The 25067-nt window shown below is 41.7% G+C and overlaps 1 protein-coding gene across 2 annotated transcripts in view; it reads left to right on the top strand.

Annotated features, from left to right (window-relative positions):
• WAC (WW domain containing adaptor with coiled-coil) overlaps positions 1–25067 on the top strand; it is an 85085-nt gene that overhangs the window by 22876 nt on the left and 37142 nt on the right. For both annotated transcript variants that reach the window (XM_081226949.1, XM_081226948.1), the window contains exon 4: positions 23885–23991. In XM_081226949.1, the coding sequence (XP_081083075.1) occupies positions 23885–23991 (107 nt within the window). The remainder of the gene's footprint in view (positions 1–23884; positions 23992–25067) is intronic.

The following is a 25067-nucleotide window of genomic DNA, read 5'->3' on the forward strand; positions in this document are numbered from 1 at the left end:
CTATAAATAGAAATTGTAAGAAGTTTTCTGTAAGTGAACCAACCGAGGTAAGTTCACAGTTCTCCATTTTCCTTGGCTCACATTACTGCACTTTGCTGTGTCAAGGACTGCAATTGCTGGTGATTAGTGACGGCGGCAAGTAAGATGATGAGTTTGCTTCAGAATCAGTAAAATCTGGTGCCCTCGAGGAGTTCAGGGAATCCCAGGGTGGGGCTGTCCTGGGGAGTAAAGACACTCTACAAAGAGTAGAACATAATTTTTATACACTGTAGGCCTTTTAGTTGATATGATAGGCAGGCACCTAGAAGTCAAAGGTTGATTAGAAGTGAAAGGTGAGAAGATAACAGAAAACTGTAGAGTGAAGAATGTATAGTAGTACAAGTCCACCAAGGTGAATTTATTGATAGAACAGGTGGAATGTGTAAGGTAGAAAACCATTGGGGGAGCATGATATTTCCCTGAGACACTGGTAGAGTACACGTAAATTATATGACCACCTCCTGTGTGCCAGGCACTGTGGATATTGCAGGTAGTTAAATCTGCCCTCACGAAGCTCACACTCTCTTGAGAGAGAGAGAGAATAAACTGATAATATATGAGTTAGAGAAAAGCACTGGCTTGCAGAAACACAGAGCTGAGTAAGAGGAAATAAGATAATCTTGGGAAGTGGGGCGGCTCGATGGAACTGTTGGCAGTAGGGGAGGTAGGCATGTGAATATAGGCTGAAGGAAGTACATTCTAGAAGGGTGGGTGTCACGGCCTTCTGGTGAGAGCATGTTTGCTGTGTTGGGGAAACCAGACAACCGCCAGCTTCTGAGAGGGAGGTGGCAGGAGCCGGCCTCAGAAAGGCGGCAGGCCCCCACTGTGCAGGCCGTGCGGGGGTGGGGTGGGGGGGTGCCGGCTTGGGCCCCGAAACAGGTGAAGAGCCATCGGAGGACATGGAGGCGCTCCGTGCGAATAGGAGAAGCAGGAGCACGTGGAGTGCAAAGGAGAGGGCGGCCTTAGGTTGGGCGCTAACAGTCCATTGGTAGTGCGTAGGGGTGTATGTATATGTACTGCTGTACTATATACAGATTTTTATGTACCGTTGACTTAATTCGAGCTGGAGAGAGCACTGCGGTACCACCTTTTAAGTTAAACATGGGAAGGATTAGTTTCATATAATTGTCCTCGTTTTGATGTTTGTTATTCCCATGAATTGGACTGTTTTGATTTTAATTTAATTTTGAATAAATAAAATTTAATGTTTTTTGAATTTTAATTTTATTTATTTTTATACAGCAGGTTCTTATTAGTGATCTGTTTTATACATATTAGTGTCTACATGTCAAGTCCAATCGCCCAGTTCATCATCCCCCACCACACCCCCCTGCACCCTGCTTTCCCCCCCAGTGTCCATACGTTTGTTCTCTACATCTGTGTCTCTGTTTCTGCCTTGCAAACCGGTTCATCTGTACCGTTTTTCTAGATTCCACATATATGTGTTAATAATATACGATATTTGCTTTTCTCTTTCTGACTGACTGCACTCTGTATGACAGCCTTTAGGTCCATCCATGTCTGTACAAATGACCCAATTTCGTTCCTTTTTATGGCTGAGTAATATTCCATTGTAGATATGTACCACATCTTCTGTATCCATTCCTCTGTGGATGGGCATTTAGGTTGCTTCCATGTCCTGGCTATTGTAAATAGAGCTGCAGTGAACATTGGGGTGCATGTGTTTTTTTGAGCTATGGTTTTCTCTGGGTATATGCCCAGGAGAGGGATTGCTGGGTCATATGGTAGTTCTTAAAGTCACCTTTGTAGATTTTCCTTTGACAGAAACTACCAGAGAAGTTCACTTTTAACTGGTGTTTTTAAAAAGAGTAGTTTAAAACAGTTTACATTAGGGTATGTGGATGTGTGTGTGTTTTGACCCTAAGGGGGCGGGAACAGGGATCACAGAACTTCTAAACGTTTTTCATTAGGTGGGATGGTGGGTGAGATATTATGGCTTCAGTGGAGTAAGGGTGGGCGTTAAGGGTGAGAGGGTAGGAGGGCAGAAAACCGGGAGCTGGGAACTGACTGCGATACATGATATGCTGCAGACATTTCAGATGAGTTCTGTTTTCTCATAGGTTTTCTAAATGTTTTTTCCCCCAGTTCCTTAAGGGCAGTGACATTAATTGAAAATCTGATGCAGATAGAGTGATCTGACCATTTCCAGCCTGCTTTTTGGTCTGGTACATGTTCTCCTTGAACACAGTAGTTGCTGAATAATAATGGTGATTTAATGAGCAAATAGTTATGGTTAATAGTTGTTTCTGAATTTGAATATAATTTAAGAATATACTTTTAGGATATCAGAAAGGTGAGAAAAATTAATAAAATTAACAGTATTTGGGCATTTCATTCCATCCCTTATTTGAAGGGGTTAAACTAATTCAGTATTGGCTCTCCTGTACCAGCTGTCACTTATGTAGATAGTGGAGCATTGGCGGCATTGTGGTGCAAAGAAAATACTGTAAAAGGAGCATCAGGGCCAGGGGTCTGTTTGTCTTCCACACAGTAACTCTGTAGTCTGGGGTTCATTGTTTAAAACTTCTCTCTTTTTTGAATTGTAACACAGGCATTTTTACTATCCTCTGAAAGATTTGCTTGAGGATTAAATAGAATAATATGCTTGAAATCTGTAACAATTCCTACAAAAAATGGTAATCAAAAAATGTTACTTTGTTTTTCTGTTTTATGATACTGTTTAGGCACAAAGAACCATATTCTTTCAGCATTACTCTTTTCAAGTAATCCGATTCTTCTGCCCTACGTAGGGTGTTTAGTAATGCCTAATATTTCTGTTTTTCCTTCATTTTGGCTTATAGCCAAACCATAGTGATTGTGCTCTAGGAGATAAGGACAAGTGAGACTTTGGAGTTGAAGGAAGGGCGAAGGTTAAATGTGGCACTTTTGAAAGTGTTTCTTAAAGTGCTATATTTTATAGCACTAAACAGGTTTGGGAATTTTTCAGACCTATGGCAATTTAATGATAGCAACACAAGACTTGTATTTTTTTTTTTTTTTTTTTTCGGTACACGGGCCTCTCGCTGTTGTGGCCTCTCCCGTTGCGGAGCGCAGGCTCAGCGGCCATGGCTCACGGGCCCAGCCGCTCCGCGGCATGTGGGATCTTCCCGGACCGGGGCACGAACCCGTGTCCCCTGCATTGGCAGGCGGACTCTCAACCACTGCGCCACCAGGGAAGCCCCAAGACTTGTATTTCTAAGGAGAATTATAGTAAAACATTATTTGAACAGAGATTTTCTTTCTGAAATGGCATCAAATCTAGAAGTGTTTAAAAAAAAAAACTTGAAAGAAAAATGAAGGAACAAGAACAGTGGGAAAGTGTTGTTGTGTGGAGTTCATTGACATGATTGGCTGATACTGGAGCTTCTCTAGAAGGCGAATGATGTATCTGGAGGATGTTTTGATGCGCATGGATTCCATGGCAGTGAAATGAGAGAAAAGCCATGGAGGTTAGATGAGCGAACGGGAGTGATTAAACACGCGTTGGTGGAGGTTAGGGAGTCCAGTGGGGAGAGTGCAGAGCAGTGATGGAAGAGCACCTCCAGCAAGAATGACTCTTACTCAGGGCGGTGAGAGCAAAACCACACCACCTGTACTTGTTAGCAGGCAGGAGAATCGGAGCCTTCACACCCCAGCTGTTTGGTTTTGGCTGGCTACTTAAAAAAACAAACAAACAAAACACTTTTGCATAACTATAGTGCACTGTCACAGTCAGGAAATTGATGTTGACACCATCACTAACTGTTCAGATTTTACCAGTTTTACATGCTGTGTGTGTGTGTGTGTGTGTGTGCGCGCGCACGCGCATTCCTTGCAGTTGTATCACATGAGTAGATTAATGTGACTCCCGCCCAGGTCTGGGTATAGAACGGTTCAGCACGGTTTCTTGTGCTATTCACTGTGTAGCCACAGTTACCTCCCTCCTTCCACGCTTCCCTAAGCCCCAGCAACCACTAATCTGTGCTCAATCTGTATAGTTTTGTCATTTCAAGAATGTTATATAAATGGAATCACAGTAGGTAACTCCTTGGGATTGACTTCTTTTTCACTTGGCATGATTCCCTTTGAGAACCAAGGGACTGTGTGTCAATGGCGTGTTTCTCTTTTATTACTGAGTAGTGTTTTGTGGTATAACGTACTTCAGTTTGTTTAACCACTCACTGTTGAAGGACATTTAGGTTGTTGCCAGTTTTTGGCTATTAGCGATATAGCTGTGCATTCACGTACAGATTTTTGTGTGAAATAACTTCATTTCCCTGTTACGAATGCTGGAGTATAATTGCTGCTTAGCTCTCCAGTCACGGTTGCAAGTGGGAAAATCTTCGCTCATTGTCATCAGTTATCAAACTGTTACTGTTGCCAGAATTTAATTTTCGTCTGTTGTCGTCTCTCTAATCACGTTCTTCTGTTAAGTCGTTACCCAAATACCTGAATTTTTTGTAAAGGAAAGGTGCTAATTTAATGTTTAATGTTTGTATCTAACGTGGAGTGATAGTAAATGTACCAGATTTGCTTCTCATTTTTCTCAGGTCTTACTATAGGTGACTCTTCTAGGTAACCTGTACATTCATATTTGGTCAGTGTATTCCGTGGAACAAATATACTTTGTTCACATTTAATTTGTTTATATTGTGTTTATTTATACTTAAGTATGTATTTAAGGTAATTTATTTTTAACTTATCAAACTCTTGAGCTGTTACATATTTTCACAGAAGTCAGTTTTGCTGTCACTCTGTTTTTAAGACATTTAAAAACTGTTCAAGAGCAGTGGCACAACCTAGACTCTGACATTTATAGCAAAGTGCCATCCTGACTGTACTGCTATTGTCAAAAAACTTAGAATAAAATACAGTCAACAGTAAGATTACTGGATGTTATTTAATCTGCCTTTGAGGATTCAGGAGACCTGGAGAGGTTGCCGTACATTTGATCCTTGAACAGCACAGGGGTTCAGTGTGGCTTAGAGGTGGCCCTCCGTAGCCTCAGTTCCTCCAAGTCCTTGGACTCAACCGACCACAGACTCTGGAGGACCGTAGTATTTACTACTGAAAAATATCCGAGTATAAGTGGATCCGTGCAGTTCAAACCTGCCTTGTTCAATCAGTGGTCAGCCGTATACGTTGTAACTGTGGCAGACCTGCAGCTCCTCAACCTGGCTATCAGAATCACCCGAGAAATTCAAACAAACCTAAAAGTCCTAAATTATTAAAAGTGGTGAATGGGACTAGGAATCTTAACTGTTTAAAAAGCACCTCAGTTTCTTTCAATACGTAGTTAAGTTTGGGAAGCTATACTGAGCTTCAGGGAAGAACGGCTTCTGTCCTGTTAGGGTCTTGCAGTGTCTCTGGCATGTAGTAAATATTCAGTAAATGAAGCATTTGTTCAATGAGTGCTGTGTGTGTGTTTGTGTGGGGGGGTGACTTCACTGACAGCGTTGATAAAAGAGTAACAAAGGAAAAGTTTAGAGAGTGTATTTTGACAGTGATTTGCTGTATAATGTCAGTTGTTTGGCACAAGGCAGGTATCAGAATAAACGCTTGGTAACAATGCGTGGCTGTTGATCCCAGATGTTAAGGAGATGCATTTAGCTTCATTCGGTGCACGCTGCCTGTCCTGAAAGCACAGCTTCTCCATTGGCAGATGGCTGTTTCGATTTTTCTTAGGATTATCTACTAACCCCATCACCTCCCAGATTATGAGTACTTTAAGTTTTGAGTTCTTGAATATTTGAGAATGTCTTCTTTCTGTTGTTACTCATGAATGACATCCTAGTTGGAAAAATAATTCTCTGGGTCACATCCATTTTTTTTCTCTTAGCAGAAGACATTACTTCATTGTCTTTTGGCGTTTAGTGTTTTCTGTGGAGAGGTCTGTGGTGAACCCTTCTTTGTTTCATAAGTGACATGCTTCTGCTGCCTGGATGCTTTAAGAATTCTGTCTTTATGTTTAAGATTCAGCAGCTTCACCAGAATGTGAGGATATGTGACAGTTTTTATTGGTTCTTTGTTACTTTTCCTTGCTACGTGGTGAGCCCCTTCAGTCTCCGGATTGGGATCTCCCTTTATTTCAGGGAAGCTTTCGTTTCTCTTGGGTGCCCCCCGCCCCCGTTCTCTGTCCTCCTCTTCAGGACCTCCAGTTCTACATATGCTGGCTTCATCTTTCATGTCTGGCATCTTATCTCTAAAGGCTGTCATCTCTGTCTTCTGTCCCATGTATTTTGTGATGTTTCTCAGGTCTGTGTTCCGTGTGGTTGATGTTGCTGCAGCAGTACTGATGCTTTCATTACTTCTGAGGTCGTGTTTGTTTCTTTGATTTCATCTTTTCACTGAGTTCCTCTTATTTATGCCAGCCCCCTCCTCTGTATCCTTTTATCTCTTGCTTTGTTTTGTAGAATTCATGTTCTCTTTATTTCTTGAGATAAAAGAGAATTTGTTTAAGAGGTTACTGGTTTCCTGAGATTTCTTTCGAAGTATTCTTCTGTTTAGGTTATATACTGCCACTTTGGTCTCTGCACAGGCTCTGTGTGGAGTGGTTTCTGTGTACTTGAGTGAAGTCATTCTGTTGGGCTTTAAATATATATATATATATATATATACAGGTAAAGTGTGATTAGATTCTCTTTGTTTCTTACTCTCCTGGACACTATCTTAATTGTAGCCTTAGAAGTTGGTGGTTTCTAAACTGAGTCCAGATCAGGGAAGGAGGTGAGGGAGGTTTCTATTAGGAGGAGAGTGATCATGTGGGAAAGTAGCAGTTCATACTGACTTCTCCGAACTTCCACTGTCTTTTAAAAAAAATAATAAATAAATAAATAAATAATTTTATTGGTTGATTGATTTGATTTTTGGCTGTGTTGGTTCTTCATTGCTGCACACGTGCTTTCTCTAGTTGTGGCGAGCAGGGGCTACTCTTCATTGCGGTGCACAGGCTTCTCATTGCGGTGGCTTCTCTTGTTGTGGAGCACAGGCTCTAGGCATGTGGGCTTCAGTAGATGTGGCATGCGGGCTCAGTAGTTGTGGCACACGAGCTCTAGAGCGCAGGCTTGGTAGTTGTGGCGCACGGGCTTAGTTGCTCTGCGGCCTGTGGGATCTTCCTGGACCAGGGCTCGGTGGATTCTTAACCACTGAGCCACCAGGGAAGCCCTGAACTTCCACTGTCTTTAATTCTCTTTCCAGGAGTCACATCTGTGGATCCAGGCAGGGTTTTAGAGTGGCAGGGCTCTCTTCTGATTCAGGTAGTTCTCTACTCAGTTGGGCTGAGTGACCCTCTCTCCCCACTCTTCTGTCTGCCATTTAAGTAGAAAAATACACATATAAAGTAGTGTGATTCTATCTTTGGGTATTAGATGTGTGTGCAGAAATAAAGCCTGTGAGGATACCGTTATCCTTCCTAATGTTTTTCTATAGCTTCCAATTATAATATTAATACCTGTTCTTTATTTTAGAAAATCAAATAATAGTTACTGCAATTTAAAAAACAGTAAAAGACTCAATTGCGGACGTGGTTCTTGGTATTAAAAAGGTATTGCCTGGTGATAAGATGATCATTATGTAAAGATCATTCCTCATTAGACGCTTTTTTCATATTAAGGAAACGTCCAGCTATTTCTACAGTTGTTTAATGCTTTGAAATTTATCAAATGCTCTTCATTATCTGTTGACAGCATATTTTAAAAAGTTAACATTCAAGGTGTATATTCATGCAAGACTTTAAATATTCAACTGTTGCTCTGCAATTCTTGTTAATGTTTGCCAGGATTTTCCAGTTGGTTACTTTTATGATTGAGTCTGATTCTGGAACAGATTATATACTTTTTCCATGAAAGTTTGAAACAGCTCCTCAGTAAATCTATATAATCTACGTCTGGCTAGAGCTGTGATTGGACAAGGAGGGTGGTGAGCAACAGAAAGATTGGGACTGAAGGGAGAGTGAAGAGACAATGAAGTAATATTCTTTGTCCAAAGCATGTTGTCATAAAATCAGTATGTAGGTTAAACAGTATCAGCACATGTCATCTATCTGTTGCAGCTTCTCTTCCCCCTTATCATTCTGAGCTTCTGTTTTTATTTTTTAAATACTTCATAGTATTTTGCATATGCCACTTAAATGTTTATAAAACTGGTTTAGGTGATATGGCAGTGTTGACTTTTCCCTTTAACAGACAACCATTTCATAGTTGGAGCACACCTAGGTACAAAGTGTCCAGTGTTATTAGTTCACCAGTACCTTATCCCAAACTGTAGACCTGTCTTGGTACAAAGCAGGATGACTGCCCAGCAAAAACAGATGGAGTAAATGCTGTTTGTTTGCATATGTCTCTGTTAAGGGACACACAAGAGCAATATTAAAAGTGTCTTATCTGTAAGAGGAAACTTACTGTTTTCCTTGAGGTAACTCTGCTAGAATATGCTGCCTTTTTTCTTTCATATACCTTAAAATTTTGGGAAAAGTGCTTTTCCAGTTTATATTATGTTGTACAGGTAATAAAATGGAGGGTAAGTTTTTTTTTTAAAGCCTAAGGCTCTGTTTCAGTGATCTTAATTTATTTTTTTGGCTGCGTTGGGTCTTCGTTGCTGTGCTTTCTCTAGTTGCGGCGAGCGGGGGCTACTCCTCGTTGCGGTGGCTCCTCTTGTTGCGGAGCCCGGGCTCTAGACCCGCGGGCTTCAGTAGTTGTGGCTCACAGGCTCAGTAGTTGTGGCTCGTGGGCTCCAGAGCGCAGGCTCAGTAGTTGTGGTGCACAGGCTTAGCTGCTCCGTGGCAAGTGGGATCTTCCCAGACCAGGGCTCGAACCCGTGTCCCCTGCATTGTCAGGCGGATTCTTAACCGCTGTGCCACCAGGGAGGTCGAGAGAATTTTCAATTTCAGTGGGTGTTTCAGGTCATGAGTGTCTTGTTAAAACTTTTTTGCTGTGTCATATTATTTATATTTAACAGGTGAAGTTTATATACCTGCTTATGATACATAGAACTTGTTACTACTACCCAGCCTTTTGACAACTAATCTCTGGAGATTATCTATGTCATTTCTTGTTAAATGATACTGTATGGAGCCCAGAGGTTCCAAGAATATGACTGGGCTAATTATTGTCCTTAATCCGCCACTACCACCATTGCAGGAAGAGCGGCTCCTGTTGAGGTATTGGGCTTCCATTCATGTGTCTATTTTAGAGTCTGTTGAGAAGCTCAAGCACCGTTGTAACTACGTGCGGGGTTTATAGCGTGGCATGACAGGCAAGGCTCCCTGTGCTCAGGGAGCTTCCCTCCTAGGGGAAGAGACACGATCTAAAGTAGATGAACAGGATGATTTCATACTGAGATCTGTGCTGTAAAGGAAATGAATTATGATTTGAAAATGGTAATGGCAGGAGAGAGGGAGGTAGGTGTAGGAGGTGGTCAGGGAAAGGCTTTTTTAGGGGCAGCTTGTGAATTGACACCTGAAGGATGAGCAGCCAGCCATGTAAGCAAGAAATTTGGTGGCTTGAAGTTGGGGGGAGAATATTAGGTAACGATTTCTCTAGAGAGAATCCTCTTAAACCTCTTCTTTAGTCTTTTATGTTACCCTCAGAGATGCCTACTTTTAATCTGCTTTTTCATGATGCACCCAGTACTGTGCAAAAGCACCAAAAAAAAAAAAAAAAGAACCTCAAAAGCAAAAAATAGGTTTTTAATTATTTATTTTGACAGTCCTTTGTCCAGAAGATAAAAATCTGTTTTTCCCCCCAGCCCCCGTAGTTTGATTTCCAAGGCCCTTGATGTCTTTAGCTTAACTTAGCTTTATTCCCTTTTATCTCATTTGGGAACCGCATGTTCCTGTCAAACTAGTTTTACTCATTGCCCTCTGAACCCTTGCCATTCTGTGTTTACCTCTTTTTATGCCAGTTGCTCATATTGTTTCCTGTGACTGAAGTTTATTCTCCATTTCATTGTACCCAGTTAAATCTCTTAGATCTGTATAGTTTCTCACAATCTTAGTGTAACTGAGAGTTTTAAGTGTATGAAACATTTAGGACATGGCACATACTTGAAGATTCCTTTGGTCATTTTTCATCCTTTCATAGATTGAGTGAGGGGTTACCATGACCATGAGGCTTCCAAAGTTGAACTCTGCCACTTCTTGCTCAGTCAATTAGAGTCAGGAGGTGAAAATACTTGGAGAGAGACCTTTAGGCATGCCAGCACCTGTGCCTCTTTCTCTGTCTCTAAAGACATCAGCTTGGGAGGATACTTAGTTTTTCAGTTGCATCGTTTCCTACTCTCCCTTTTAGAATCTTACGATAATTTCATAAATTAACTAAAAGTGCTCATTGTTTTCCATACTAACTTATATTTTTCTCTTAAAGGAATGCATTCTGTCCTTAGGCTAGCCAGTCAGCTAATTTAAAAACAAGAAAACATAGGGAGCAATGTGAGATGTAGTCTTAATTACACTGCATAAAAATAGCTATTAAGGACAGATGTGTGCTGTGATGGGGGCTTGTTTTTAGACTGAGGGATCAGGGAGGGCTTTTCTAAGGATTTGGCATTTAAGATGAAACCTGCAGGATGACCTGAAGAAATAGGCAGACAGAGAGTGGGAGATAAGCAGTGAGGGGGTAGAATGTGTGAGGGATCATCGAGGGGAGGAAAGAACCGGGCATGTATTCAAAGAACTGAAAGAGGCCAGTGTAGCCAAAGTGGAGTGAATGGCTTCCTTCTGTACTCATTAAAATTCAGAACACATGTCATGATCTGAGATACATGTTTAAAAGATGACTTTGACTATTTTGTAGAGAGTGTTTTGAAATGGAGATAGGAATGACGGTGGGAGAGCAGTTAGAATATTGTGGTGAATGGTGAGCCCAGCGAACTTCTGCTGGAGTCAGTGAGAAGGGGGAGGTCGTTCGTCCAGGATTAAGTCTGCATAGCCGTGTGGTGCTCACTGCCTGTTTGCTCTGTGTGTTAGCAGACCAAGGGCCTGAGATCACTGAAGAGTTGAGAGTCATGTGTTGATAATTTTTTTAGGCAAGTAGAAGTATAAGACGCTGAATGTTGAGGGCATAGGCAGTTTGAAGGCTGTAGGCTTTTATTGTTACTTTGTTAATACAGCCCTCGTGAAGAGCTAACAGAAAGGAGGATAAAAATCTTACTCTAAAATCTTCATTAATCCCATAGTGAGAAGTCAGATGTCAGAGGTCAAAAGAGGTTGTTAACGTTGATAAGTATGGCATTTCAGATTTAGTTGTGACTTTTTTGCAGCCCTGCACACTGTAAACCAGTACCTTATTTGACAAGTGGAGGTAACTGTGGAAGTTGGATGACCTCTTCATTTTTTCGTAAAGTAGAGGCAAAATCTTGACTGAAGCCCAGGTTGCCTGATTGTGGCCTGATTGAGTACTCTTCACTAAATGAGCGGTTCTCAACTTGGTTAGACCCAACCTCCCCATCCTGTGAAAAAACAAAATATTTTAAACGTTATTTTTAAAAATTGAGATATAATTCACATACCACGCAATTAATCCCCGCCACCCCTCCACCCACCCACCCACAGAAAAAACCTCCTGTACCTGTTAGCAGTCATTCTCCATTTTCTTCCCCTCCCTGCCCACGCCCAGACCACTCATCTACTTTCTGTCTTGATAGATTGTCCTGTTATGGACATTTCATAGAAATGGATTCTGTGCAGTCTTTTGTGATTGGCTTTTTCCACCTAGCATGGTGTTTTTGAGGTTCGTTCATATTGTATCATGTACTTAATTCCCTCCCCCCTCCCCCAGGTTAAAGTTTATTCACTGACGATAATTCTCAGAGCCTTTAAAACACATTTAAGTTTTCCGTAAGACTGTATCATATACAGCTTTTTCCAGGTTCACATGACCATGCAAGATTGTTTATTCAAAGCATCTCATAGGATTAGAATTTGAGAAATGATGATGGACTCCTGTATAAGCTAGACAAATAAAAGTCACATGTAAGGTATGGTAGACTTTTTTTTTCTTTCGTAACATTTTTATTGATGTGTAATTCACGTCCCGTACAGTTCACCCATTTACAGTGAACTGTACGGGAGTTCAGTTGTGCAGCCATCACCACAGCCAGTTTCAGAATGTTTTTGTCATCCAGAAAGAAACCCTGTACCTCTTACTGTTCCCCCTCTCCCCTGTGCCCGCAGTCCTAGGCAGCCATTCATCTCCTTTCTGTCTCTATAGTTGGGCTATTAAGGACGCTTTATATAAGTGAGATCCTACAATATGTTGTAGTCTTGTTACTGGCTTATTTCACTTAGCATACTATTTTCAAGGTTCATCATGTTATAACATGTAGCAATACTTGTTCCTTTTTGTTATATAATACTCCATAGTGTAGATATACCATGTTTTATTCATTTGTTAATCATTTGCGGGACATTTGGTTTGTTTCCGTGTCTTGGCTGTTCCGAATAGTGTGCAATGAACATTTGTGGACACACGCCTTCATTTCTGTTGGACATGTACCTAGAGGTAGAATTGCTGGGTTATATGATAACTCTGTGTATAACCTTTTCAGGAACTGCCAGACTGTTTTCCAAAGCAACTGAGTGCTTAGATGCACAGCAGAGTGTGCAGGAGGGTTCCAGCTTCTCTACATCCTCATCAACACTTGTTAAGTCTGTCATTTTTCTTTTCTTTTTTTTTTTTTTTTGCGGTACGCGGGCCTCTCACTGTTGCGGCCTCTCCCGTTGCGGAGCACAGGCTCCGGACGCGCAGGCTCAGCGGCCATGGCTCACGGGCCCAGCCGCTCCGCGGCATGTGGGATCTTCCCGGACTGGGGCACGATCCCGTGTCCCCTGCATCGGCAGGTGGACTCTCAACCACTGCGCCAGCAGGGAAGCCCAAGTCTGTCTTTTTGACGGTAGCTATCCTGATGGATGTGAAGTTGTATCTCATTGCAGGTTTAATTTGCATTTCCCCAACGGCTAATGTTGTTGAGCATCTTTTCATGTGCCTTTTGGCCATTTGTACGTCTTTGGGGAAATTTGGGATGTTTCCCTTTTTTTTTGGCCGCACCATGTGGCATGCGGAACTTCCCTGACCAGGGATCGAACCTGTGCCCCCTGCAGGTGGACGCGGGAGGTCTTACCTACTGGACCACCAAGAAAGCCTGTTTCACTCTTTTAAAGTCTGGTTTTTCTTTTTTATTGAGTTGTGAGAGTTCCTACTGGTAGAACCAGATAAAAGTCCTTCGCATAAGATTTGCAAATGTGTTCTCCCATTCTGTGGATTGTCTTCTTATTGACACAGAGTTTGAAGCACAGAGTTGTTAATTTTGACAAAGTCTAATTTGTTTTTCTTTTCGCTTGTTTTTTTGGCAGTATTTTACACCTGTATTTTAAGAGTTTTACAGTTTTTGCTCTTACATTAATTTCTGTGATTCATTTTGAATATTTGTGTATGATATGAGGAAGGGAGCCAACTCAGTTTTCTTTGTTGCATGTGCACCTTCTCAAGTATTTTGTAAATTCCCCGTTTCTAGCCTGTAGACAAGTGTGAATAATACACGCTACCTGCACAGATAAGAGTAGGAAAGATATGGGCAGCTTCAAAGGAAATAATGTTAAATGTAATTTTCAAAAAGTAGTTTGTATCACCTTGCTGAAAATATTTAGCATATTCATTTGGGATAAACATACAGGATAGCAGTACTATTTTTTTTTAAATAAATTTATTTCATTTATTTCTGGCTCCGTTGGGTCTGGCTGCGTTGCACGCGGGCTTTCTCTAGCTGCGGTGAGCGGGGGCTACTCCTCATTGCAGTGCGTGGGCGTCTCATCGCGGTGGCTTCTCTTGTTGTGGAGCACGGGCTCTAGGCACGTGGGCTCAGTAGTTGTGGCGCACGGGCTTAGTTGCTCCGTGGCATGTGGGATCTTCCTGGATCATGGCTCGAACCCGTGTCCCCTGCATTGGCAGGAGGACTCTTAACCACTGCGCCACCAGGGAAGCCCAGCAGTACTATTTTTAAAATAGTCTTTTTTAATGAAAGTCATTGAGAGCTGTTATCTTTCATTTATCTCTACTAGTTTAACTATTTTTGGTCCTAACGCTCTTAACAAGGGTGTCTCCTTGGTACCATTTGTTTGTAATAAATACAAGTGCAGGTGTATTGTATGGCATTATTGGTGATGAGATTTTTCAAAGTGGTGAACATTTTGGTAAAAGTTCAAAACAAAACTAAGTGTAATACAATTTGTGCAACAGTTACATTCCTAGAAAATTCAGCAGGTTGTATTAAGCAGAATCAGGCTCTAGGCTCAGCTGATTAGAAACTGATTTTTCAGATACTCAGCAGTTCTTTGAGAAGTGTCCTGTGCACAGTAGTCACCCCGGGCCCCCCCCACTAAGTGTCAGTGGGCATCTTCATCTAGAGCAGTGCTGTCCAGCAAGCCACGTATGCAATTTTAAATTTTCTAGTAGCCAATGTGTGGAATTAATTTTACTAATACACTATTTAACCCAATATATTACATAATATAAGAGTATTAATGTGCTATTTTACACTTTTTTTGTACTAAGTCTCTGAAGCCAGTGTGTATTTTACACATAATTGGCAAATCTCAGTTTAGAGGAGCTGCATGTCATGTGCTCACTAGCTGCATGTAGGCTAGTGGCTGTCATTTGGATAGTGCAGATCTGTAGGGAGTAACTCAACTACAGGGGACGGTCAGGTGCCAGCCCACTGTTGACACGTCATCTTATCTGTATCCCCTTTCCCCAGGAGAAAGTCTGGTTAGCTACAGCTTTTGCTTTTCACCACCAGTTAGCTCATATGCAGTTGGTAAATGGCATCAGTATAAACTGAAGTTGTGTGCTGGTTCATACGTGAAATTTTTTTTTTCTAGGCAGTGCTAATCAAAATAGTAGGAGTAAGGTTATAACCTTCAAATAGAAAGAAAAAGCCCTCAACCAGCTGTACAGGCAGGACCCCTAAAGAACATTTCAAGTTTGCTCCCCTTGTCCTCCATGGCTCCCCCTCTGTGGCAAGTTGCACTTTTCTTCTCTGTCCATTTGCATTGTAGCCTCAACGCTCAGAATTTCACTTCCATGTTCTCAAGCCCAGCAATTTAATATCCCCTGAAGCAATCTGCAACCATGCTGAGCTGCTTGCCTGTGCTGTTCAAGTTTTTGTTAGTGCTCTGGTTGTGGTAAAGTTGCATGGTTTCGAGTGATTTGGTCCTACCCTATTTCTTCCCATAAAACTTTTAGTGTGCAATTTTTCAGAGTTAAAGGTTTTTCGGGAAAGCATTTATTATGTTATGGCAGAAATACCCATTACAGATACATGACATCCTTTGTGAAATCCCTTTATTTTTAAATATTTGTGGTCTCTGGTTTGAAGTGATGAGAGGAGGACATTTGGAATAAAGTGCAGTCTGGATACGGACCACCAAAGCCATCTGGACAGAGGGAGTGCCTGTTAATACTTCAGGTCTTGAGGTCCGGTCTCACATAGTGTGAATCACAGTCTCTGTGAAATTCAACTTTGAATTCGACACTTTTTAATAGACTGAAGTTTGAGGTCCACTACTGAACCTTGCTCAGTCATGCCTGCTATCTGCTTGTGTTATTTGAATAGCAGTTCGGGGTGGTGGATGTACTTGAAATCTTTCATTATCATTATAGGTGTGCCTTACGTGTTCCTTCCAGTTTCTTGGAGAAGGCATTAAGACTTGATTTCTAAGTCTGAGGATGTAGTAGGGAATTCTGGTGGTTGTCTTGTTCTGAGTAAGGACACAAATGCCATAATATTTTGCCCCTGAGTAGAGTGGAAACTAGTTTCACCTTTAGAAAAGATGGTTGCATTTCCCAGCCTTGTTTGTTTATATAGAATTGTATATACTTCCACTTGCCACCTAATATCCAGGTTCCCTTTTTCTAAATGTGAGGGCAGTCTAATTGCTTAACGCCCATTTCTTGCTGAGTTAGGTGAGTTTTGCTACATTTTTTGGGTCCATTTCCCGTAGTGCTCTCTTAGGGCTCCATCTTTCTCAGACTGTAGGTTATAGCCTTCTCACCCTTAAGATCTACCTTCTGAAGTTTAGAGGATGACAAGTAGGAGGGATTATTCTGCCTTTTAAATAGTGAAAATTCTGTCAGGGAAGAAGTCAGCATCTTACATCGTTATGTTAACTATCTTAGATGAATATTGTCCAGTCCAGGAGTCAGCAAACTTTTTCTTAAAGGGCTGGATAGTAAAAATTCTAGTCTTGCAGTCCACATAGTCATTGCCACAATGAAAAGAGCAAAAGGAGCCGTAGACAGTACTTAAATGGCTGGCTGCACCGCACACCCAGCAGGTGGTAGTTTGCTGGTCCGTGTGTTCTAGTCTAACGCTAGCATCCAGTCAGGTTGCCACATCCCCTTTTCGTGTCTGCCTTGGGTTGGAGCTCCGGACAGGAGAACTTGGCCCACTCCGGTAGGTTGGTCAAGTTGCAAGGATAAACATAAACCGCCCCCCGCCACCCCGCCTTTTGCCCCCTCCCAAAAGCAAGGCCCCAAGTAATTCTCAGTAGTATCCCTTTCTTAGAAGTCTTGAATACTTGCTTCATCAGTCTTAACTTTAATTTTTTAAGGTTGGTTTAAATGTGTATTACTTAAAACCAATTTTATCCCACTTAGCCACAAATTCTACTTTTCTCAAGGAGATAATTTCTGTTTCTTTAAAGTAGCAAGCCTTTTTCTTGGTAATGTAAAGAAAGCGTAAAGGACACCAGATGTATAAACAGTTTTTGCTTCCATTACTTTGTTGGACCAAACAGCATCTATGAGATGATCTCTCACCAGCATGTATGTATGTAAATCTCTGGATTTAGCATTGAAAATCTGAGTTCAAGTTTTATGCATGGCTCTACTTTTCTTTGGATATGTTACCATCCTGAAATCACTTATTCTTTCTCTCAGCTTTAGACTCTACATTATATTACTACTACTACTACTACTTAAAAAAAAAAAAACACTTCTGCCTTATCCTGAAACATACAAATATAAAAATTTATGTGAGTTTTTAAGATAAAATAGGAGTTTTCAAAGAAATACTGTTTTGTAGTACTTTAAGGTATGGCTGTAGAAAATCATAACTATAATCATTGCTCTGACCTTGTTTTCCTGCTTGCATGTTACTTCATTTTGGAAAGAACTACATGGAGAAATTAAAAGCCTCAGTGCTTTTAATGCATCCCTTTCCCCCCAGTGCTTTGGAAGATAATATAAACTGTAGCTTTTTAAACAGAGAGTTACCGTTGTTCAGCTTATCATGGTCTTGATACTCAGAGGCAAAGCTGCCCTGCCTTCAGTTCTTAAGTGCATCCTTCTGGCCCTGATCGAAAGCTCTGTTGCCTGCTTTATCATGCTTCCTATAAAGTCTTTCACTTAGTTTTGGATCCTTAGGAACGTGAGTTTATTCCTAGTCTTGCAGTAAAATATCTGTATCTCACTCTCGCTCCTCACTTCTTTTTTTTTGGCCACACCTCGTGGCTTCTGGGATCTCAGTTCCCTGACCAGGGATAGAACCTGCGCCTTCAGCAGTGAAGGCACAGGGTCCTAACCACTGGACTGCCAGGGAAGGAAGTCCTCCTCACTTCTTTCTTAAGTTAACAGTTGTTAGTTTTGCGAAGTGTTCTAGATAAATCTGTTTCGTAGAATGTGGAGTCTAGTCCCCATTCAGAAAGCTCCTGTTTCTGAAAATGACTTTCCTCTTAACAGCTGATTCAGTTTTTCTCTTGATTATAAAGTCTTATGCTAGTGTGCCTTGATGCTTATGGTTTTGTTTTTTTTTTTTGCGTTACGTGGGCCTCTCACTGTTGTGGCCTCTCCCGTTGTGGAGCACAGGCTCCGGACGCGCAGGCTCAGCGGCCACGGCTCACGGGCCCAGCCGCTCCGCAGCATGTGGGATCCTCCCGGACCAGGGCACGAACCCATGTCCCCTGCATCGGCAGGCGGACTCCCAACCACTGCGCCACCAGGGAGGCCCGATGCTTATGGTTTTTAATTGTTACGTCATGCCCTCTGAAAACACTGAGAGTAGACCTAAAAACTATCTGATAACATCTGTCAAGCTGGTGGAAGACATGTCATTTCTTCAGAGGTTAAGAGCTTAATTAATTGGGTGCTTGGCAGTTTTTTGAATTTTCATGGATATGAAAAATAACACTAAAGTGAATTCCTGTGTCTTAACCTCATGAGAGATCAATAGATTTCATTTCTAATAAATCTTAGGCTTATAGAGTACTCTCCCCATCATGTCTTCTAAGAAATCTTTTGTGTGGCACTTTATCTCATAGACTTACATCTTGTTCAAGAACGTATGCAAATAAATGTCAGGGCATCTAACTCAGGCTTCTTAGTGAACTACTGTGGGGATCATTTCAGTCAGTAATATCAGCCTTTTCTTCAACATTGCCAACATATTTATGGAAATTTCCATGGAAATCCCAACTGGTAGTGTATAAGTATGGTGTTCTAGTAGTCCATATTACTGTTTCTTTTTTATTTGCATGCAGCTGTAAAGCTTGATTTCTTGAAAAAAAATTCATGAGTTACATCTGAAAAGTGCAAATTTTGGCATAGAGCAGAGGTTTTCTTTAAAGTCTAATTTGGAGTATTGATTTTTCTTTGTAACTGAACGTGTTGGGGTCCTCATACCACCCCCCAGGTTTGGTGATCCTCTTAAGAGGAGTCATAGGACCTTGATTAACATGGCTATGACTTACAAACCATGAAAGAATACAAAATGTAGTCGGCAAAGGGAAAAGGCATCTGGGGCAAAACCTGGAAGACACCAGGTGCAAGCTTCTAAGAATCTTGCCCCAGTGGAGTCACACAGCAGACGCTTCATTCCTCCAGCAGCGAATTGTGACAACACTGGTGAAATGTTGTCTACCAGGGAAGCTTATTAGAGATTTAGTACTCAAGATTTTTATTGGATTTGGGTTCTTAGGTAGGCATCTCTGCCTAGTTTTTCCCAAAAGTCTGGATTCCCAGTAGGAAAGCAGGTGTTCAGCATAAACCATATTGTCTGCACAACAGCTTAGCCACAGTCAGCCCCTCTTGCCAGTTATTGTTGTGGCAGTCCTCCTGAAGAGCCGCTGTGCCAGCCCTCCTGAAGAGCGGCTGTGCCAGCCGAGGACCAGCTCTGCAAGCAGGCTTTTCCAAGGACTGCAGTCTCAGGCTCCATGTTAACCTTCCTGTATGCTTGAGCTTATCCTTGACTGATTTCTTTTAGTCGTGTTCATTCTTACAGTGTTTATTGAAGAATTCATTGACTACTGTATTAAAAAAAAAAAGTTTAGGGTGTTTTACATAAATACATATCATCCAGCAAGATAAATTTAAAAGTAAGTAGATGAAGAAACCGTCAGGCATCTCAAGCAGTGGTCTTGCTGGGAAATTTCCTCTCTTCTATCACCTACATTTTGCTGGGCACTTAACCCCCTTTTGTCTTTTGTCATATCACTCGCTTTTTTGGGTCTGAATTTGCTTCTAGTTTCCCCAGTAATCTGGGTCCTATCCAGGATTAAGTCTTGGTCATTGCCTTTTCTCTTGCCATGCCGTTACTTCATTCTGAGCCCATAGTGCTTGTTTATTATATTCTATGTGCGTCCCCTAACTTTCATCTTTTTTTTTTTTAATTTATTTTATTTATTTATTTTTGGCTGTGTTGGGTCTTCGTCGCTGCGCGTGGGCCTTCTGTAGTTGGCGGAGAGCGGGGGCTACTCTTCGTTGCGGTGTGCGGGCTTCTCATTGCGGTGGCTTCTCTTGTTGTGGAGCACCAGCTCTAGGTGCATGGGCTTCAGTAGTTGTGGCACGTGGGCTCAGTAGTTGTGGCTCGCGGGCTCTAGAGTGCAGGCTCAGTAGTTATGGCACACAGGCTTAGTTGCTCCGCAGCATGTGGGATCCTCCCGGACCAGGGATCGAAGCCATGTCCCCTGCATTGGCAGGTGGATTCTTAACCATGGCGCCACCAGGGAAGCCCCCATCTTTTTAATGGAAGAGACTTCTTGATCCACTTCTAAATTCCTTTTTCTCCTCATTTCTTTTTTTAAGTTAAGTTACAGTTGTTAGTTTTGCTAAGTGTTCTAGATAAATCTGTTTCATAGAATGTGAAATATAGTCCCTATTCAAAAAGCCCCTGGCAGAAGACCTAAATAGACATTTCTCCAAAGAAGATATACAGATTGCCCACAAACACATGAAAAATGCTCAACATCACTAATCATTAGAGAAATGCAAATCAAAACTACAGTGAGTTATCACCTCACACCTGTCAGAATGGCCATCATCAAAAAATCTAGAAACAATAAATGCTGGAGAGGGTGTGGAGAAAAGGGAACCCTCTTGCACTGTTGGTGGGAATGTAAACTAACTGATACAGCCACTATGGAGAACAACAGTATGGAGGTTCCTTAAGAAACTCAAAATAGAACTACCATGTGACCCAGCAATCCCACTCCTGGCCATATACCATGAGAAAACCATAATTCTAAAAGAGTCATGTACCACAATGTTCATTGCAGCTCTATTTACAATAGCCAGGACATTAGGAAGCAACCTAAGTGTCCACCGACAGATGAATGGATAAAGAAGATGTGGCACATATACACAATGGAATATTACTCAGCCATAAAAAGAAACGAAATTGAGCTATTTGTAGTGAGGTGGATGGACCCAGAGTCTGTCATACAGAGTGAAGTAAGTCAGAAAGAGAAAGACAAACACCGTATGCTGACACATATATATGGAATCTTAAAAAAAAAAAAGTTCTGATGAACCTAGGGGCAGGACAGGAATAAAGATGCAGGTGTAGAGCATGGACTTGAGGACACGGGGAGGGGGAAGGGTGAGCTGGGATGAAGTGAGTGAGTGGCGTGGACATATATACACTACCAAACGTAAAACAGATAGCTAGTGGGAAGCAGCCGCAGAGCACAGGGAGATCAGCTCGGTGCTCTGTGACCACCTAGAGGGGTGGGATAGGGAGGGTGGGAGGGAGACGCAAGAGGGAGGGGATATGGGGATATATGTATACATGTAGCTGATTCACTTTGTTATACAGCAGCAACTAACACACCACTGTAAAGCAGTTATACTCCAAGAAAGATGTTAAAAAAAAAAAAAAACCTGTTTCTGAAAATTGGAATCCATGATCTCAAACCCTGCTGCTGCTTTATCAACTAAGTCTATTGAATATTCTAAATCCTTTGTTTTCATTTCAAACAATCTTCACCAGGAGTAGATTTGCTCTCAGGAAACCACCTTTTTTGCTTGTCCATGAGAAGCAACTCCTCATCCATTCAGGTTTTATCATGAGATTGCAGTAATTCCGTCCCATCTTCAGCTCCACTTCTAGTTCTCTTGCTGTTTCCACCACGTCTGCAGTTCCTTCCTCCACCGAAGCCTTGAACCCCTCAAAGTCATCCGCGAGGGTTGGAATCAGCTTCTTCCCAACTCCTGTGAATGTTGATATTTTGACCTCTTACCGTGAATCATGAATGTTCTTAATGGCGTCTACAATGGTGAATCCTTTCCAGGGGGTTTTCAATTCCCTTTACCTAGATCAGTCAGAAGACTCACTGTCTGTGGTAACTATAGCCTTATGAAATGTATCTCTCAAAAAAGAACAGGAAGTTGAAATGAGCCTTGATCCATGGGGTGCAGAATAGGTGTTGTGTTAACAGGCATGGAAACAAAAATCTTGTCCATCTCCAGAGTTCTTGGGTGACCAGATACCTTGTCAGTGAGCTGTAATATTTTGAAGGAATCTTTTTTTCTGAGCAGCAGGTCTCAGCAGTGGGCTGAACGTATTCAGGAAACCATGTTGTAAACTGATGTGCTGTCATCCAGGCTTTGCTGTTCCATTTACAGAGCACAGGCAGAGTACAGAGATTTAGCATAGCGTTCTTAAGGGCCCTGGGATTTTCAGATGGTGAATGAGCATTGGCTTCAACTTCAAGTCACCAGCTGCCTTAGCCCCTGAGAGAGATAGCCTGTGCTTTGAAGCTTTGAAGCCAGGCATTGACTTCTCCTCTCTAGCTATGAAAACCCTAGATGACATCTTCTTCCAATAGGAGGCTCTTTCATCTACATTGGAAATCTGTTGAGTGTAGGTACCTTCATGAATGATCTTAGCTAGATCTCCTGGGTGACTTGCTGCAGCTTCTACATCAGCACTTGTGGCTCCACCTTGCACTTTGATGTTATGGAGACCGTTTTTTTCCTTCAGCCTCACGATCCAACCTCTGCTAGCTTCAGACTTTTCTCTGCAGCTTCCTCACCTCTCTCAGCCTTCACAGAATTGAAGAGAGTCGGGGGCTTGCTCTGGACTAGGCTTTGGCTTAGGGGGATGTTGTGGCTGGTTTGATCTTCTGTCCAGCTTACTAAAACTTTCTCCACGTCAGCAGTTAAGGCTGTTGCTCTTTCTTCCGTGTGTCCACTGGAGCAGCACTTTTAATTCTCCTTCAAGAACTTTTCCTCGCATTCACAGCTTGGCTGTTTGGTGCAAGAGGCCCAGCTTGCTTCCCGTCTTGGCTTTCGATCTGCCTTCCTCACTCAGCTTCACCATGTCTGGCTTTTCACTCAGAGTGAGAGACGTGTGACCCTTCGTGTCACTGAGCACTGAGAGGCCATTGCAGGGTGATTAACTGGCCTCATTGCAGCGTTGCTGTGTCTCAGGGAAGAGTGTGGCCCGAGGCGGGGCAGGCGGGGGCGGTCAGGGCACACAGCCTTTGTCAGTGAGGTCTGCTGTCCCGTGGAGGTGGTAGGTGGTGCTTCAGAACAGTTACAGTAGCAACTCAAAGGTCACTTGCCACGGATCGCTATAACAAGTAGAGTCACAGGAACAAGTTTGAAGTACCACGAGAATTACAAACTGTGACACAGAGATGCAGGGTGAGCCAGTGCTGTTGGAAAAATGGTGCCGATAGATGTCAGGTTGCCGCAGACCTTCGATTTGTAAGAAACCCAGTAACTGAAGCACAATAAAGCAAAGCCCAGTAAAACAGAGGTAGGCCTGTAGTTGTTCCTGTTGATTGAAATGGTTAATTCTTATTCATTTCTTCTCATAACAGCTCTGGTTCTGACTGCTAATTAATTTCCAGGACCACTGGACCATCTGAATTGCTCTTACCACTTGCAGTTTTTGTTCATTGTCTTGTAGCCTCCATACCACTTGCCAGCTCATTTTTGGGGGTGGGGAGTTGAATTATATTACCTTGATGCTGAAAAATAAATACGTGGAATGAAATTGAAGTACTAACAATTAGACTTTTGTAGTGGACCTTTTTGTATCATTAATCAAGTGTGGATATTTGTATCTTGGTTTTTCTTAAGACAGTAGAAACCGTCATCCCTGATGGTCTCTGAGATGTGTAGATTTTTCATAAAACTCATGAATTACTTTTAAGCAGTTTTTAGGAAGAGTTGGTCCTGTGGTGAGGAGATAGGATGCCATCTTCATCATCTTGAAAGCAGGCACCTTCCCTGAAACTTAACTTTTTGAAAACTTCATACTGTGTTAGTGGAAATTCGGCAAAACTTAAAAGGGCAAGTGTGGAAACTGTTTAAGAAGTTGAAAAATAATTGCAAAAACGTACTGGATAATTGTGACTTCTAGTTCTCTGTCAGTTGAATTTTTTTGCCTTTTTCTCTATGTACGTTATGTATTAGAACTTTTATTTTATAAAAAGCTACAAGTTGCTAGAAATGATAAAAATGAGGTTTTGCAGTGATGAGTTAGTGATATACAATGATCTGTAGTATGATGGGAACCAGTGCAGACATGAAATATGACTTGTAATTCACTTTGCTTTTTATTTTTTAAGGGACCAGTTACTCTCCCCAAGAAAATTCACACAACCACAGTGCTCTTCATAGTTCAAATTCACATTCTTCTAATCCAAGCAGTAATCCAAGCAAAACTTCAGATGCAGTAAGTATATAAACATGCCCAATTTTGTGTTTTTGGAATATATTGCAAAAAAAGTTTTTTTTAATCTAAGTTGATCTTAACGCACTTGAACTAATGAGCTGGCCTTATTATTCGAACTGAGCGTGATCCAAATATGCCATCTTGGTATTGTTTCACCAAGAAATAATATTGTTTGCATTCCTCTATGGAGCAGAATTTACCATTGTGATATTTGAGATACAAAGAACTTTATTTTAGATTGTGAAACTTGTGGCTTAACTTGAGCTTCTTCTTTTCATAATCTATAAACTTCTGTTAAAAAAATTCTATAAATTTATTGAGTGTCTACTTGTATTATACTCTATAAGACACTAGTGATATAGAGGTCCCTCTCCTGAAAGGCACGAAACCCAGTGAGGAATTGTAGGTATTTCTAAAAATGAAGTAATTGTTAATGAAGTAACTGTTACTCAGGTTGAACTTTTTAGAGTCAAGGTTCAAACAAAAGTTTTAATACATTCATTCAAAAATAAGGTTTCAATTTCCCAGGCATATGCTAGGTTGTTGATGTATAGAACTAAGAAAATGTAGCCCATCTTAAAGGAACTTTTGGACCTGTGGTGGAGACTGAAAAGTAAACCATTAAAATGATGCATGTTAATGTTGCTGGGGAGCCCTCCAGAGGGGGCTGTGGCCTGGATGAGGACGGTGTGCTGGCCAGCAGACTGACTGTAACCCACGCAGTGGAAGAGGTTGGAATTTGTGTAGCATGAAAAGGAACAGCACCTACAAAGACGAAGAAGTATGAAATAACACCACATGTTTGCAGAACACGGATTTCGATGGTGTGGAAGAATGGCAGGGACTCAGGTTACAGAGAGAAATGGGGCCGGATTACAAAGCATTCTCTGCCTTTCCAGGGAATATGAACTATACGTAAAGGCAGGAGAGAGCTACTAAAGGGTATAATCAGTGAAGTACCATATTTGCAATTTAAAAAACATGGAAAATACATTATAGGAAGGAAGAACAACTAGAAGGCTATAGAAGTGTATGTTGAATCCAGCAGACGTTGCCTTGGTTATTCAGGTGATCAT

The sequence above is a fragment of the Mesoplodon bidens genome (genome assembly GCF_964165515.1).
Source record: "Mesoplodon bidens genome assembly, chromosome: 3".
Lineage (NCBI taxonomy): Eukaryota > Metazoa > Chordata > Mammalia > Artiodactyla > Ziphiidae > Mesoplodon > Mesoplodon bidens.